Genomic DNA, 16495 nt, shown 5'->3' on the forward strand with positions numbered 1-16495 from the left:
CTCCCTTAGCACCCATAACACTCTAACCTCCACATCAACACCCTTTCGCTGCAGCAAACGCCCAAACCTTAATTATTATTTACTCATACTCCAGTAATGCCTGAAGGCTGCGCTCAAGATCAAGGCTTCGTTATGCAAGACACCCCACAGAACATGAAATCCTGGCCCTGCCAGGGCCGGGGAGGATCCTGGGGCTGGTACCCGTGGGTTTCCCCTTTCAGCGACGGTCACACACAGCCCTTCTCCAAAGAGCTTGAACAGGTGAGACAGAAATCACATGCAAAGACAGGAACAGCTTCTCCTATCTGCAAAAAGCAGCTCTTGCCCTGGTCCATGCTATTTCAAAGGGCAGGGTGAAACTACACCCTGGTTGGGGAAGGCAAAGATGAGGAGGCTGATTTGCTCCGTGTGACAGGGCCCAGAGAATATTAGGATGCAAATGGCTTTAGATACAAGCAAAAAATCCTCCAGGGACTTCCTTGCAATCCCATGGGGATTGCACCTCCTGCACCCAAGCACATTCAGTGGTCTCACTCTTTGGAGGGGAGCTGGCTCCTTCCCTCCTCTGCCATAGTAAGCGCTGCAGGCGACTGCAAGTCTTTCTGTGGCACAGACACCACAATCCAGGATGGAAAAGTTGGATCCATGGGATCATTCGGGGCCATTCTCTAATTGCACACCTCCCCAGGAAGCTTCCCCAGCAGTCCCAGCACAAGAAGCACTGAGCAGGGCTCAGCTCTGCCTGGTTCAGGCTACAGTGTTCTGGGGCCACCCAGGGAACAGAAAGGAGCCGGGGGCTCTGAAAAACCATTATTTCGGCTTTTTTAGATTAATTGGTGCTAATTGCCTTGGGAGGCTCCAAACCAGCACTGCTAATGGGGAACGTGGAGGCAGGCTGAAGGTGAGGTGTGAGCAGAGGCTCATGATGGCCACATGAACACAGGTTGTGCCCTGCCTGCACCTCCAATCCAGACATTCCCCAATCTGCATTCACACTCATAGCATGAGAGCTCCAAGATACAGCACTTGAACCCTCCTCGTTTCAGGCCCCTTTGATTTAAGGATTCACATCCTTCTCCGTGCCCCTACAACCAGCGCCCTGTCCAGCAGCTGGTAACAGTCACTATCAAAGACAAGGTACAGACAAAACTGGTCTGATTGTACAGGCTCCTGTACCCAACACACGTTTTCCAGGGGCATTTCCCTGTTTTCAAATATAGTTCATAGAAAGAGAAACACAAGTTACTGGTACAGAACAGATCATCTACATAGATCCACCAAGTAATAGATAAGTGCATGGCATGGCTCCTGCACAGCCAGACCATGCTCACTTCCCAGCCTCATTCCATGCAGAGACAGGCTGCATCCATCAGGTGCTCCTGATCCATACTGATCCCACCAGCTATGGCTGGGAGCTCAGCCCCTGGTGCTGGTAAGGGCCCAGGTCCCTGTTGGCACCCTGGTGAAACACAGGCACAGCCATGCTGCTGCTTGCACTCACATTTGTCTGAGCAAAAGAGAGTTGTGCAAGAAAAGCTGACCAAACCCCCAGTCAAGGCCCCTGTGTCAGGCAGTGTCATCATAGCACCAGTGATTTAAGCTGATTAACACCCAGAGAGAAGCAGGACTACGGATTTCTTTTAAGGTCTTCTGGTATGCGAGTTATTGAATGTGAGAAGCCGGAACTGGGGATGTACAAAGTGCCCCAGGCACAGCAGAGACCCCAGAAGTGAATGAAGAGTTCCAGATCTTGAGAGAAGTCAAACACTTGGAGTTTTATTGCTCTGGGTCTGGCTTCAATTCATCCCTCTCTTTAGTATTGTTCTCTTTAAAGCAACAGCTTCTAGGAAATGGTGACTGTAACATCTCCTTTACTGTCTCATACCACTTGATGGCTGACAATTTGCCGGGAGAAAAGGCTGTGCAAGGAGGAAAGCAGACCTCAATTACAGCTTCAAAGTACCAATAACTGAAAACTCAGTTACAGTGAGTCAAGGGAAAAAGACTGTATTTCAGCAGCTTGGTTAGTCAGCTCCAGGCTGGACCACCAAACTAGCCTGGCTGCAGCCCTGCTGGTGTAACTCCCATCCATGCTGGGGTACCCTGGACAACCAGTTCAGTTTTCATCACCTTCCTAGAAGAGGTTCCTCTGGGAAGAGGCTCTTTCTTACAGTTTTCTAGCTTGAAAACGAGCCTCCACACTTAGCCAGATACAGATAGAACATGGGGTGTCAGACCTGCTTTCATACATGCCCCTGACGCCAGCCCAAGGGATCTCAGAAGCATCCAGACCTTAGGGGTCCTTGGTGAAAGCAGTGCAAAGCCAAGGGCTTGGACAGCCATGCTGCACACAAGGCAGCCAGTATGTTCTCTTTCCTGTGTGGTTGATGCACAAGCACAGGCTTGTGTTAAATCCTGCCTCCTATCTCCTTTCCACAGCTTTGATTCACAACCTGACCTCAGTCTGGGAGAAGGGAAAAACAAGGGAAAGGTGGGGTGAGGACAAAGGAGAATGAGGAAAAAGCAGAATGAGGGAGTCCAAGGAACGAGAACATCGCAGAGACAGGAAGATAAGGAATTCAGCTTCATCTCTGGGTCCTTAAGTACTGAAGCACCGCATTGAGGACAAGGCCTAGGGCTGACACACAGGCGCAGAGGCAGCAATACCTCTGCCTTGATTCTGTTCAGAGCAAAATGAACAGAACACTGCAAGGGCAGCCCCAAGACCAGCTATGAAATGTCAAAGCCATTCACAGCACCTTCAGGGGCTCTGTAGCAGGGCAGTCACCTTCCCAAATCAGAGCCACCATCAACTGGGTCTCCTTGGTGCTGAAAAGCCCATTGCTCTGAGCAGAGACAGCCCCAGGACAGAAGCTGTGGGTAGAAGAGATGACGGCTGCTTCTTAAATCGAGCTAGGCAGTAGGCTGCATCTCACCCAAGGCGTGTAAGGCAGAGTCTCTGGACTCTCATTTTGGACCCTACAGGGGTGATTTTAAGGAATTCTCCTCTGGCCACCCAGATAAGCCAGGCAAAGGCAAAGCCATGGACTGGCACAACACGGGCTGTTTCTCAGCAGCAGAGCACAGCCCTTTGAAGGCAGCTGGTCTCTCACAAAACCAAACCTCAAGTCACAGAGCTGTCCAAATGCAGTTGCCACCCACAGTGAGGAGGGGATGCCCAGAGAGAAGCTCAGCATCTGGCCCCAGCGCTTTGGAGGACCAGGACAGCTCCTGCCTCACCTCTCCCTGCTGGGGATGCTGCTCCCTCCTCATGTGCTCTCCCAATCCAACCACACCTCACCAGGACCAGCTTCTCCGTGGGATGCCGAGGAGCCTGGCAGGTAATTCTGGCTTTTACTCCAGCTGTGTATGCCAGCCTCCCTCCCAAACCCACCCTTCTGCATGGGAAAAGGTAACTTCATGAAGGATCATGGTGCCATAAGCCTCATGTAACCGCTTGCGCGGCCCCAGCTCCGCACACCGGAGCTGCCCGTTGGGTTCAGTCCCCCAGGCACGATGCTCGATGCTCGCCTGCAGCAGGCCCGGTGCTGCCATGCCTCCCTCTCACTCACATGCTCTCATTGGATAATTACAGAGAAAACCAAGGCAAATCCCAATTTTAGTGCCATTATAAAACAGAGAGGGGGAATTCATTACCTGGCAGCTGTTAATATTTAAGGAAGAAACTGATAATTTACCTCTGAGATGATGAATGCAGCAGAGGCAGCGCAGTTGCCTCCCCCCACCACCTCTGTGCAGTTACTTTGCAGAGCTCCTGCTCATTTCCCTGCCTCCCATGCCAGCACCAAAGTTCCAGCAAGGAACAAAGTGTGTCAGGGCTTTGCACTGCAAAGTTCACAGGGGTCTCGGCTCTGCACATCTAGATTTGGGAGAGCATTCATTAAAAGCTCTGCTGGCTCACGCAGCATCCGTGCAACCAGCCCACCTGAGTCAGAAGAGTTAAGGAAAAGAAGGGCTCTAGAGCTTAACAAAGAGACTCATACAGACATAAGGAAAGAAAGGTCAGATAAATTAGGATGACTCTGGGGAGGCAACCAGATCACTGACTGCTTCTATGAACAGCCCAAAATCCCTGGAATAGCCTCCTGGTACCTCTCAGACTCAAGCCATCCAGAAAGTTTTCCAGCTCATCCTGCCTCTGAGCTAGGAAATATCTCAGTGCAGCCTCTCTCCCAGGCCCAAAGCGCTACAGAAGGTTCCACAACCTAACAGGAAGATAAAGCATTCAAGAGCAAGCCACAGCTCAGTGTTTACCTGCTCAGCTCCAACGGGACTGACACCAGCACAGCAGCCTCCAGGTGTCATAGGAACAGGCTTAAATTTAGCAGCAGCTGCCTTCCCTCTGCCTGACTCCAGCTTCTCTCTTCCTCTCTCCCCTGCTCTTAGAACATGTTTACACAGAAAGTCTGACCAACAAGAATGGTATAATTACACCCATGCAGCAAACCAAAACACGGAGGCTGTGGGATACAGGAGGGTGTGCATCGAGCTGCCCTTGCATTGCAGTAGTTTGAACATCAATGAGACTGCTTCATCTTAAAGGAGAGGGAAGATGCACACAGAGCCCACACAGAGAAGCAAAGGCTGCAGCCCCTAAAATGCTCAAGCTCTTGCGGGACTGCAAGGGAGTACTGGCTTCATCTTCTCTCCACCAATACAAGACAGCCCGGGGAAGGATGGTCTGGGGCCAGAGCACAGCACTGATGCTGTGTTTATCCTCGCACCCCAGCACCCATCCGGCCAGTTCTGCAGTCCACAGTGAAGCCACAGGGGATGGATGGGGGCACTGCCTGGACAACATACGATGTCACAGGGACAGGCAGGACCTCCCTGCCCGCTCTGCCACGCTGCCCTGCAGCTCTGCTCCCTGCCCAGTGACACCAGGATGGAGCCAGGCAGAGGGTCAGCCATGAGCTGACAATCTCCTTGTACATCATCAGGGAGAAACCCATTGGAATTGCTCTGGCAACCTGCCTTTGGGGTGAAACGTGATTTACACAATTTCCCCTTCTTTTATGGTTGTTTCTCACTGTAATCGTAAAAAAGGTCTTATAAAAACATTTGTCCTAGGGAATGTTTGGCGATGCAGCAGCGTGTTTGCAAATCGTTCAGTGTCTAAATACATCAGCAACCCATCTCTGCAAGTCATCACTGCAATCAAACTGCTCCTCTTTCTCTTGACTATAAATGGTCTTTGCTGAGGACAGGTTTGAAGAGTGAGGAAGCACTCCCTCGAGCTGATGCACTGGGAAGAGGAGAGTCCACATGAACAGGACCATTTCTAGAGCGCAGATCTCCGAGGAGGGGAGAGGACTGGGTTTGATCCTCACCTCTTTCCATGGTTTTGCTCCAGCTTTTGGATCTTGATACAATAAACTGCTTTAGTCCTTGAACTCTGGCACATGCACTGTCCCACTGACACTAGAGACTTTAGCTCAGTGCTGAGCTTAAACTCAGGGCCAGAACTGGGGCAGGTCCCTAGCCCCTCACCACACAGGATTAAACAGCCCATTTCCTCCATGGGCCCTGTCCTTTTTGCACCATGGTTGCTCTTTCTGAGGGGTGGTGAGGGGGACACAACCTGTCTGAAGTGTTAGGAAAATCCCATCCTTCCAGTAACCCTCTAAAGCACAATTACCAAGTCAATCGAGAGCTGGAGCGTTATGACCTTCTCCCCAGCAGAGCAGAAGGTTAAATTTATGAGCAAGCCTTTGATGCTTGCAAGCTTCACGTGGTACAAAACCTTCTGCTTTGATGTTCCTTTTAAAAGAGAGGAAACTCAAGGTGCACAGTACATGAGCCTCAGGGAGCACCCGGATCCAGCCACCCACAACTACAGGCACAAGGACCGAGTTCTGATGCAGCTGCTTTTGCTTAAGGCTTGGCTGCAACAGAGTGAAAATGTGACCAAACACATCACACCCACACCAAACCCACCTTTGCTCTGCCGGTAGAGAACCAGGTACTCACAGCCCTGAGTATTCCCATGGGAGCTCCAGACCGGACCTCAAAGGTGAGGAGGACCCTGCCCTTTCCCATCTCTCAGACCCAGGCTGTGCTGGTCCCTCTCTCCCCAGTGACCACCAGCCATGGCTGGGAAATTCCCCCACTTAAGGGCCATGGGAGAGGTAAGGAAGCCCATTGCTCTACCCCTCCTGCGTAGGTTCTCCATTGGGTTCCACACCAGCATCCTGCACAGCAGCAGCAGGAATGCCTAAGCCACGCAGAGGGACCTTCCGCAGGCCCTGGCACGCCTCCTACCTTACGCAGCAGCTGGGCCATGGCTTCTCCCATCCATCCCAGCATCCCTACGGCTCTGCCAACAGGTTGAGCCCTTCTCCCAGGGTCCAACAGAGCTGCCAGCAGGGTCAGGCTCCTCTCCATCCCAAGCTCACTTCGCCTCCTTTTCCCTCTCCCACCTCCTCCCATGGGGAGTTTCCCAGCAGCTCAGTAATTAGCATCATCATCACCACCACTGCTAATAACACCACCACAGCTCCTGCCATCCGAAGCTCAAACAGCTTTACAGCCATCATCACGCCTCTGTAACCTCCCCAGGGTAGGCAGGGAAGCAGCATTACCCCACCACACAGACGGGGAAGAGGGAGGTAAACAAGAGGCAGAGATGGGCAGCGAACCCGGGAGCTCTGACTCAGGCACCGCACCCGCAGGACCTCCCTGCGCCAGAGACCTGCTGCTGCACAAGGGCCCTCTGCAAGGAGGTCGGTGGCTGTGCTGGCAGCAGGACTCATCCAGGGATTACAACACCGGGCTTGGGGCCTGCGAGTCCTGGGATGAGGTTTTTTTCCCGGGCATCCCGGCACACAGCCTCAGTGTCCCCCTGCAAAAAGACCGTGGGAGAGGAGCGCGCAGGACCGCGCGTGCAGTCTGAGGTGGGACAGCAGCTATTGTGGCATCCCAGATCAGTCGCTAGACCTCACCTCTAATTAAGGACTCGCTGTTTACTGATGGGTTAAAGAGGATTTTTGCTTTGAACATTCACAAAATGAGGGATCGGGGGGATTCTGGTCTCAGCCTGACCAGAGACAGCTTCTCTCCATCCTGCTTGGGGTTTGCTACATTTCATTAAAAAGTTTCCCATGGATGGGGATTACAGCACCCCCAGTCCCCTACAACAGACTGGCACAGCCCAGCCAGCCCCAACAGACAGGGACAAAAGCAGAACTCAAGGCAATGGGCTGCTTTGCTTTTGGCAAGACAACCTTGACTTTAACTGTTCTGGCCTATGCTACAAGCTCAGGCTGGCCCAAGTGCCAGCTGAGCACCAGCACAAACCAGGATTCACCTGAACATCCACCTACAATGAGCACGAGCCCTATACACAAGCTGTGTAACTCTGGAAAGCTACTGGCCTGCAGGAAACCCAATAAACCACTCGTCACTGTCATTTTGATGGGATGTGGACAATGGTCCATTAGATATCAAATAAGGGGCATACTTTAAGACACAAGACAAGCAGTTACCCTTCTCTTCCAGCCACTGCAGTGTGCACTGATCTATTCTTTTTGGGCACAAACCGAGACGTTCAGTCTCTGCAAGGAGGAAGATGTCACTTTTTTCCACACACTGCTGCTCCGTGCATCCTGCTGAATTCACTCCGCTCTGTTCCAATCCTGGGTGCACCAGGAGTGCCTGGGAACTGAACTGAAAATGGACTCCCAGGGCTCAGCTCCCAAATCCAGAGCAAGTGGGGAGCTAACACACACACACACACACACACAGAGCAAAGTCAGGGCACACATGGAAAAGGCCTCAGAACAGGCAGGCACAGCACATGACTGCAGGAGCCAGGTGGAGCCTGAACCTCCCCTGGGTACCCTATGAGTCCCTGCTGGGTGCTCACCCATCCCCTAAAGGAGGGGAGGAGCAGCACATCCCTCCCCTGCTCACACAATTCCATCAGTCAGGAGCAGCACAACCCCCAGAGGCACCTCCTGCCACTGGCTTTGTGTGTCCGTGCCTTCACTTGCTCTTTCATGGACATTCACCAAACCCCATGTGTACTCTCACGAGGTCACTGGTGGTTGGCAGAGTCCCATGGGGCTTTTTCTTAGACACAGCCTATGTGCTCACAGCTACACCCCGAGGAATGCTTTTTGCCTTGCTCTTGACAGAGTGTGGCTTTTGTTTGGCTCCTGGCTGAACGTCTGAGTTAAAAATACAAGGCTATTTTTGGCAGAAGTGGGTTTTTTTTTCTGCCTCTCTATTGCCTTGCATGCCCCCATGCTGCTGTCTCCCTTCTGGATCAGATGAGCTTTGTTTTCCTTCTCAATGATCATGTTTGCACCGGTGAGCAGTAGGAAATGCTTTTCCTATTAGACCATTTCCATAAGCACCGTTGGGAATGAAGAATGAACTTAGAGAAGTCTAAAAAAACCCAGCTGGTGTAAAGATCCTGTTCTCCAGTGAATGGAGAACTGAAAATCAGGAATGCCTGTGGTCAGAGGGATATGTACATACGACATGCACACAGGAACAGCAGGGCACGTTCGCTCTGTGATCCTCAGACCAGGAACAAAGGACTGAATGCTTGAAGCATCCCCACTCTACAGACAGGCTTCATCCCAAGCTCTGCAGCTCAGACCCTTTCTTACGCAGCATGAAAATAGTTTATTTTGCTTTTAAATGCCAGGAAAAAAATAGGCCTCTCTTTCCTGGCTTGGATTTATTCCATCCGGAGTCTTTGCATGATCGCAGCGCTGTGATACTGTTACAGTCTCAGGATAAAGCAAGAGCCCAAGTACCCTCAAGCACCCATGCAATCATTAAATCTTTGTTGTTATGCTCCATATCTCCTGGCAACGCCAAGCTGAGGACTTGGGTCTTCTCACTTGAGATCACCACCCTCTGATGTCTCAAAATCCCCTCCCATAAGCCAGACACATGCCATCCTCTGTGGGTGTGATCCCCGTCTCCAGGACTGAGAACAAAACCAACACAGCTGCATGAACCCTCCCCAGCACATTGTATTTGTGTGTCACAACATAAACATCAACACAACCAGAAGATAGCAGCCTAACAAAGAGCTAAAGACATCAGAAAGGCCCATGGAGAGCTTTCCAGGACACGGATCCCCACCACCTTCAGAGGAGCCAAGCACAGACTGAGTCAGAGCTCTCCAACACCAGCACAGGATTTGCTGCATGCCAGTAACCCACAAAACACTGACACTGGGGCCAGCTCCTGCTCTTCAGGAAGCACGCTCCACCTAACTTGCTTCCAAAGAGAAGCTCCTAGACAATGCTTTTCATCATCTCTCCCTAATGATCGATGAATTCAAAGAGCCCACTCTGCCCATTGCCACTCCGGAGACCATCAATGCGATCAGGACATGAGAGAGAACAGTTCCTAAGGTCCCAGATTTGGCAATGGCAAGCAGCATTTTTGGTTGTTCGTCAAAAAAACTGGAAAGGGTTTTGTGTCTTGAAAGCAACAAGCCCGCCCCTCATAGCCCCCAGAGGGCTGCTCAAGTCAGGCTCCACAAAGCAAGGGATCCCAATTGCTGTGTGTTTTTGGAATTGGAGTCATCACATCCTGAGAGCCCCATACTCAGGAAAACTCGGGTCTAGACTCCCGTCCCTCAGGAGGTTACAAATACCACCATTAAATATCAAGCTCTCATAAACTAGCTCATGATGGAGGCTCAAAAAAGCAGAATTTGTCCATAGTTGCCCAACAGTCACCAGTAGAGCTAGATGCAGGCTCTGTTTTCCAGCCACAGCACTACCCCCAGAGCAGATTAGAAATGAGGCTAAGAACCAACACACTGTAACAAACTCCCAGATCAGTACTAAAGGAAAAGCATCATCTTCCTACCGACTGAGAGACCTGGACTCGGACTTCGCTGGCATGCAGTGGTGATGTACTTGGCCCCTGGGGCTTCCTCTCCGAGCTGGAGTGGTGCTCCCGGTATTTCTTTGACCTCGCAGGCAACGACGAGAACTCTTTCCCTGAGATCTTCAGGTCTCCCACATGATGGCTGTCCCCATTCTGGTCCTTGGGAAAGCAAGAAACAGTCATTGCACAAATTGCCTGGCTCTGGTTTCTGTGGAGATCTGTTGGCAAGTATCCACAGAACAGGAGACAGAAGCAAGGAGTTAATGCGGAGTTCGGGTGGTGCGAGCTGCCACTCCTCATGAGCTGGGTTGAGTGAGGATATTTTGTCTATCCCTACAGCACATGGTTTTAGTGAGGGGAGAGGAAGCATCACCCAAGCAACACACAGCAGTCATCTTCTCCACAAGGAGAAGTCAGGGAGAAGTAGCATCCTCTTAAAACCCCAGGTATACAGGCAGAATCATATGGTTTATTTATGGGCATGGGGAATGATGGATGAAAGGTCCAGAAGCAGTCACTGCTGCTAGTGATTTCTGGCAACCACACGCAAAAACCTCTTCCAAGCAGTGGCAAGCTCATCTTGCCCAGGATACCAAGCCCTTGGCACAAGTCCCTCCACTTGCTGCACCTTCAGTCCTTCCCAGTGCCCAGCCATGCAGCAGCCTACACCAAGCCATGGATAACCCAACCATGCCGCAGGGAACACAGCTTTCCTGGATGCTCCCCAGCATTTCCCACCTCTAGGAGGTGGCTCCCGGCACAGACGAAGCATTTTCTGCCTCAGCATCTCCCACTGTTTTCAGCAAGTAAGGCCTTTACCCAACAGCTTCCTAAAAGGCAGATTAACATGAATGGTTGGAGTCCCATTCTGCTCTTTCTCATGCTACCAGAAGCACGTGGGGGCTGCAGGCTAACATGACTAACTGCAGCAGACAGTTACAAGCCATCCCCTGTTCTCTCACTGCTGTCCTCCTTTGCTCCCGGAAATGCCTGTGCTCAGTGCTCCCATGGACATGAAACACAGGATGATCATCCCTGTGTAAGGCATGAGGAAAGTGAGATGGCAGAGGCTGCATGTTTCCTGAAGCCTTTGTCCCTTCTCACTGCAGCCCCTTTTCGAGGCCCTGCCCCATGCCTGGCTCTCCCATTCTCACCCCCTTCCCATAAGGCATGCACAACTCTATCCCTTCTCTGTCAAAAGACTCAAGTTTAATGGCCCTGCCTGTATTATCATAACGGCCTCATTACTGCTGTCAGGCAGATGAGGCCCTGCTACAGAAGCACCAGGAGTACTCAGCATTTAGCTCCAACCACACTTACTAAAGGCACGAGCCACTTTAACTGGTGGGAGCTGAGTGCCTAAACCTGCTTGATGCTCTGGGCTTTAGTGCTTCCAGGCTGCAAACCACCCCGTTATCATACATAAAGCACTGAGGGGATGCCCCAGGGTGTCCTCACTGCAGCAACTACAAACAGGAGAAAGCAGCCCAGGAGATGACCCAATGGCCCATGGAGTTGGGATTTAAGGGCACACAGACCAAAGAGCCAACAATACTGAACAGGATCTGAAGTCACAGCACATCACCAGCACACTCAGATGATGTAGCCAAAATGGCTTTTCCATTCCTTGCAATACAAACAGGAATACCAAGAAGGAGTAAGGAGAGATTAATTCCCCTGAATGCTATTGATGGGACCAACTGCAGCCAGGCTGGCATCAGCATTTTGAAAAGCAACTACAGAAGTGGATTTCAGAACTGGAAAGAAACTGCCTTACAAAGCCCTTACTGCCTTAGAGCCTCAGACCACTTAGTTCTTGACAAAAAGAATAGATGACTCAATTACAGCAAGCAGAACCTTCAGGGTAAAAGCCAGCATGTGATGAAGAGATTTTTAGGCTCGTAGAGAGAGGAATAAACAAGAACCAACGGCTGTGAGCTAAAACCAGAGAAGCTCAAAACAAGGAATAAGGCACAGGTTGCAGAAGAATGATCAGGGAAGCAGCGGTCCTGCTGTCTGATGTGACACTCAGAACAGACGTGGGTGCTTCTGGAGATACATTGCCCAGACACTGCTCTGTGCGGGGGCATTGGGCAAGGATTCCTGGCCTGAGTGATTATGGGATTCCCTGAGGACTTCGAAGGCTGTCTCTGGCACAGACAATGGGCAAAGGGTAAGGCGATAATGAGGGTGCTGGATTGATCGCAGTTCAATCCGCTGATTCCTCACCATTGCAAGCTTGAAGCCAACAGCCCTCTCCCATGACTGTAATCACCCTTCCTGGGAGCTGCAGTGGGACAGAGGGAGTGGAACTGCATCCAAAGCACTTTCACAAGGAGAGGTGAACCTGCACGCACCCCACAGGACCACTGCAGGGGGAAGAGGACTACTCATGTCTGACTCCAGAGTACCCAGCCCCGTTTGCTCCATCCTCCCTGTGAAACCCCTGAAATCCCATAACCCTGCCTGAACTACTGAACGAGCTTCAGCTTTTACAGCAAAGAGTAGGAAAGCAACAGCATTGACAGCAAATCACACATCAGCAAAACTCTCCCTGCCAGTCCTGGGGCCGTGCTGCTGCGATGAGGATACATAGTCAAATGCCTCTCTGGCACCGGGTATCACTGTCCCTGCCACTATCAGCACCCTGGAGCTGGAGTCAATGGGTTAAAGCAGGTCAGAGCCAAAATGGCCAACAGGCAGTTGGGAGAATTAGCAAAAATGTATAAATATGTTTGGCATTTAGCTCCCAAAAAGAGTCAATTCAGGGAGGAGCTTTTGTCTGGCCCTCCCAGTGCTTACTGGGAGGTTTAGGCACTCAAACAGGTTTGCAGGCTTGAGGCTGTTTCCCATTGACTGCACCTTCCTGCAACTTGGGCATGTTTTCCTCTCTGCAACACTCCTGTACGAGGGAACCTCTCCCTGGACACTGGGGAGAGCTGTGCCTGGAAAGCACTGCATGAAGGAACACGGTTTGTGCCAAAGCCATTCCCGAAAGGCAGAGCACGGCTGCCTGCCTGGCCACCTTCTCTGGGAAAGAGCATGAGCAAGCCCCATGGCAATGGGCACACGCAGTGATCTGTGCAGGATTTCCTGAGAAGTTCAATCAATCCCGGGGGGTGGAAAGGCTCAAAGCATCCACTGTGGAAACAGCCTTTGCCTTGGGGACACTGAGGAAACGCTGAGCTGGTGGGTCTGACATTGCCAGCACTGAACCGGAGCAGGGGCAATCCTTAGAGCCCCTTGGAGCAAACCCCTCTGCCTCCTGCAACACACCAGCTCCTGCCCTCTCCTTCCCCATCTGCTCCCAGTGCAGCTCTCTGCTGGGGTAATAAGGCACTGAGATTTGCCACCAGCCACTAAAGGGGCTAAAATGCTAACAATTATCCTCTCAATGAAGGGCTGGGTTTGCAAAAAAGCACAGAAGTGGCTTTTTCAGCTCTCAGTTAAGTGCCTTTTCAGTCAGACCAGCTGTTCCTCTCCTCCAAGCTCTCTAGAAACTCTCTTTGGTTAATCCCATTGACTCCAATGATATCTGCTAATTGCATACTTCCCTGCAAATGAAGCCAGTCAACAAGCCATTACAGATTCCTACTGATACTTCATCTTTGAGGCCAGACATCTTTGCTTACCTTTTCAGAAGGGAACTTCAGGAGGTCTAAGCTGTCCATGCTGTTCCTTTGGAGTCTCTTTGGCCTGGCTCCTGCAAAACAATGCACTCTCGCATCAGGAGGGTGTCACGCACTGGCAGCACTAATGTCACACAGACAAAATCCAACGCAGAATGCTCTGCTCCTGTTAACTACAAAGGCAAAGGGATGGGATGCTGCAGCTGTGCCCTCCTTGAGGCTCACATGTGGGGGGCTTCTCTACTGCTTTGGGTCTATCACAGCACAGTCAGCAGCAGTGAGGGCGGTGGGAAGCTTGTGCTATCAGACCAGTACGGGGGTCACACTGCAACCCTCATCTCCAGGGAGGCCTCTGGAATTCAGGAGTTACAAACCCCACTCTAAACCACAAAAGTCATGAGACTGGCATGGCAGAATGAGAACAAAGCCATAGTTTAATACTTCGGTGCATTTGTTGCTTCATGTTTCTAACTTAAAGAGTGTATCTGGGATGCAGCTTTGAGCTTTTCTCTACAGTCACAAGGGCTAGAAAAGGAAGTGAAGGGGCAAATATTTTCTATCATAGGTTCAGCCTTAAGAGAAGCAAAACCTTGCCCTGAACCTGACAGAGAAATCCAAATTTGGCAGCATTCATGATAGCTGTTTGAGATTTCATTCCAGCAATAACAGAGTGGGTGAAACACCACTCAGTTCGGACCCCTGCTTGCTAAGCTCTCCTTTACATCCCTGTCCCCCTCCAACCTGCTTCCAGCTGCTGCTGCCTTGCTCACTAACGGCCAGGGTTACAAAATGCTCCTAGGATGTCTTTACCATGTCCTTACCACTTTGCCCCTCCTTCCCTGATCTTCCTGGAAGGTTCCCTTTAGCTGAGCACCACACGATGCCCAGAGGCAGCAACCAAACCTGTCCCCTCAAGGTCCCATGAGAACTTCCAAGCTTCAGGGGAAGCCCTGGGGGAGGGTGAATGAATGCATGCGAATTGAAACCCATCACCCTGAGAACGGAAACCACGGAGCTTTGTGTGGTTCCTGCAACAGCAAACTCACCAAACCTAAAGATTCCCCCGTTCCCAGCACCACCTGGCAGCACCACTGCTTACACTACAGCAGCACCCAGAGACCCTGTTCTCACCGTGGTGCCACCGAGTGCTCACTGGACAAACTTGATGAGAGGGAAAGCACAGCGTTCAGAAACCAAGTCAAGCCTGTACACAGAACATGGGGATTAGGTGGAAAAGCCACCAGCTAGCAGACACCGCTGATTCGGAAAGTTCAACTTTGCTCAGCTTCATGAGGCACGAGACAAGCTCAGATCAGCTGGGACTTCACTAAAGTCCATGCACATATATCACATCTTAGCTATAAATGACCTAAAGTTCATTTCATTGCCCCTCACTCCCCTAAAGTGATTTATTTTTGCAGCCATAAAGACTCAGATCAGCAAAACAATTACCAGGCTTTGGGTTCAGAAGGGACTGACATCAGGCCCAGAACAGGCATGGATGTGAATACACAGAGAGCAAGGAAAACCCAACGACAAGCAGCCATCATTTCTTCCAAACTCTCCCCCTTTCCACAAGGCAAAGCCAGTTGCTCACTTGGCAGCAGTTCAGTAACAACAGGATCTCATTCTGGAAGGTCAGCAATTGCTGCTGACATTGGCGAGGGTTCAGACATGGGGCTGCATCCCTTTGGAGCAGGCAGGAAGAAAGGACTTTGCTGCCCTCCACAAAGCACGCAGAACTCTTCACCATTCTTATTTCAGTCTTATTTTCACTATGATCTTGTATAAGGTATCTTATGTTTATGAACCTATCTTAAGAATCTCCTTGGAACAGGTTGGGCAGGGCTCATGCTGTTAGACACCAATGAAAGGTCTGGGTTATTTGGTAGCTGAGCACATCCATCACCACAGCCTGGATGTGCACTCAGCCATGAAGACAGCTGAGACGATCAAGCCCAATCCCCCTCCCACCATAAAATGGGGAGAGCTGCACCCCTCTCAGTGGCCAGACACAACCCACCGCCCTGCCAGAGACACTGCTTCACTCTGGACAGGACTCCCCTTCCATGCCCTAAATGCCACTCAAGATTACACTCCTCCAAGGCATCAGTGATGCGTGTTTTCAGCTGAGAGGACCCAGAGCTCTTAAACAGAGGCCAGCTTAGTGGGAGACACAAGCCCTACACCCAGCTTCCATCACTCCCCTGCACTCCCTGTGGGCATCAGCACATTCTGGACATGGCTATAGCTGCTCTTGGCTTCCCACAGGATAACCTAGAGTCTTCTGTGTGGAGCAGTGAGGTGGGTCAGGAATAAAAGCCGCCTACAAGCACTCCATCAGCTGCTACACTTGGGTTTCAAAGCAATGCCCAAGAGGTGAAACCAGCACCTGGAAGTGAGCGTGCGTCACAGCAGCTTTTAACAGCCACTTCCAGGAAAGCAAGAAAGGAGCCAAACGTGTCTGATGAGATAAACACCCATCATTGCCACCGGGCTAAAGGTCCTTAATTACACACCTCCATCCTCAGGTGCTTCTCTGCGTTTGCAATAGCATTAAACTGCTGGCCAGAAAGCATTAATCTCTGATCTGAGAAAACCTGCCTTCCCCTCTGCTAATTTAATAACGCAGTCAGCTGAGACTGCCCCGGCAATTAGGGCACACAGAACAATTTGTCTTCGCTTGTTTTGGTGCTGGTGCTCCTCTGTTACCGTGTGGATTCCACGTTCAGTTACGCTGAGAGGGGAAGAAGGCAGGAGTTTCAAACCCAACTTCAGAGCCACCCAACTCATGAAACCATAGAACCATCAACTCAGCTATTTTCTTCCCAAAGACGACACAAGCGGCACTGGGGCTGAGCGCTGGCCCCACAGAGCCCCCGGCTCTGCCATCCCGCTGGTGGAGCATGCAGCACCATTCAAACAAGCAGCTAGAAGGATTAAGAGGGTACCATCAGTCAGGGCTATGGTAACCCAGATCCCCCCAG

The 16495-nt window shown here is 51.2% G+C and overlaps 1 protein-coding gene across 2 annotated transcripts in view; it reads right to left on the reverse strand.

Moving 5' to 3' along the window:
- Positions 1-16495, reverse strand: part of GPSM1 (G protein signaling modulator 1) — a 68412-nt gene that overhangs the window by 11984 nt on the left and 39933 nt on the right. For both annotated transcript variants that reach the window (XM_061476477.1, XM_061476478.1), the window contains 2 exons: positions 13512-13582; positions 9859-10038 (listed from right to left, as the gene is read on the reverse strand). In XM_061476477.1, coding sequence (XP_061332461.1) covers positions 9859-10038; positions 13512-13582 — 251 coding nt within the window. The remainder of the gene's footprint in view (positions 1-9858; positions 10039-13511; positions 13583-16495) is intronic.

Source organism: Pezoporus flaviventris, unplaced genomic scaffold (genome assembly GCF_033815535.1).
Source record: "Pezoporus flaviventris isolate CSIRO_AGI_PZ_B2104156 unplaced genomic scaffold, CSIRO_AGI_Pfla_v1 ptg000097l, whole genome shotgun sequence".
In the NCBI taxonomy this organism is placed as follows: Eukaryota; Metazoa; Chordata; class Aves; order Psittaciformes; family Psittacidae; genus Pezoporus; species Pezoporus flaviventris.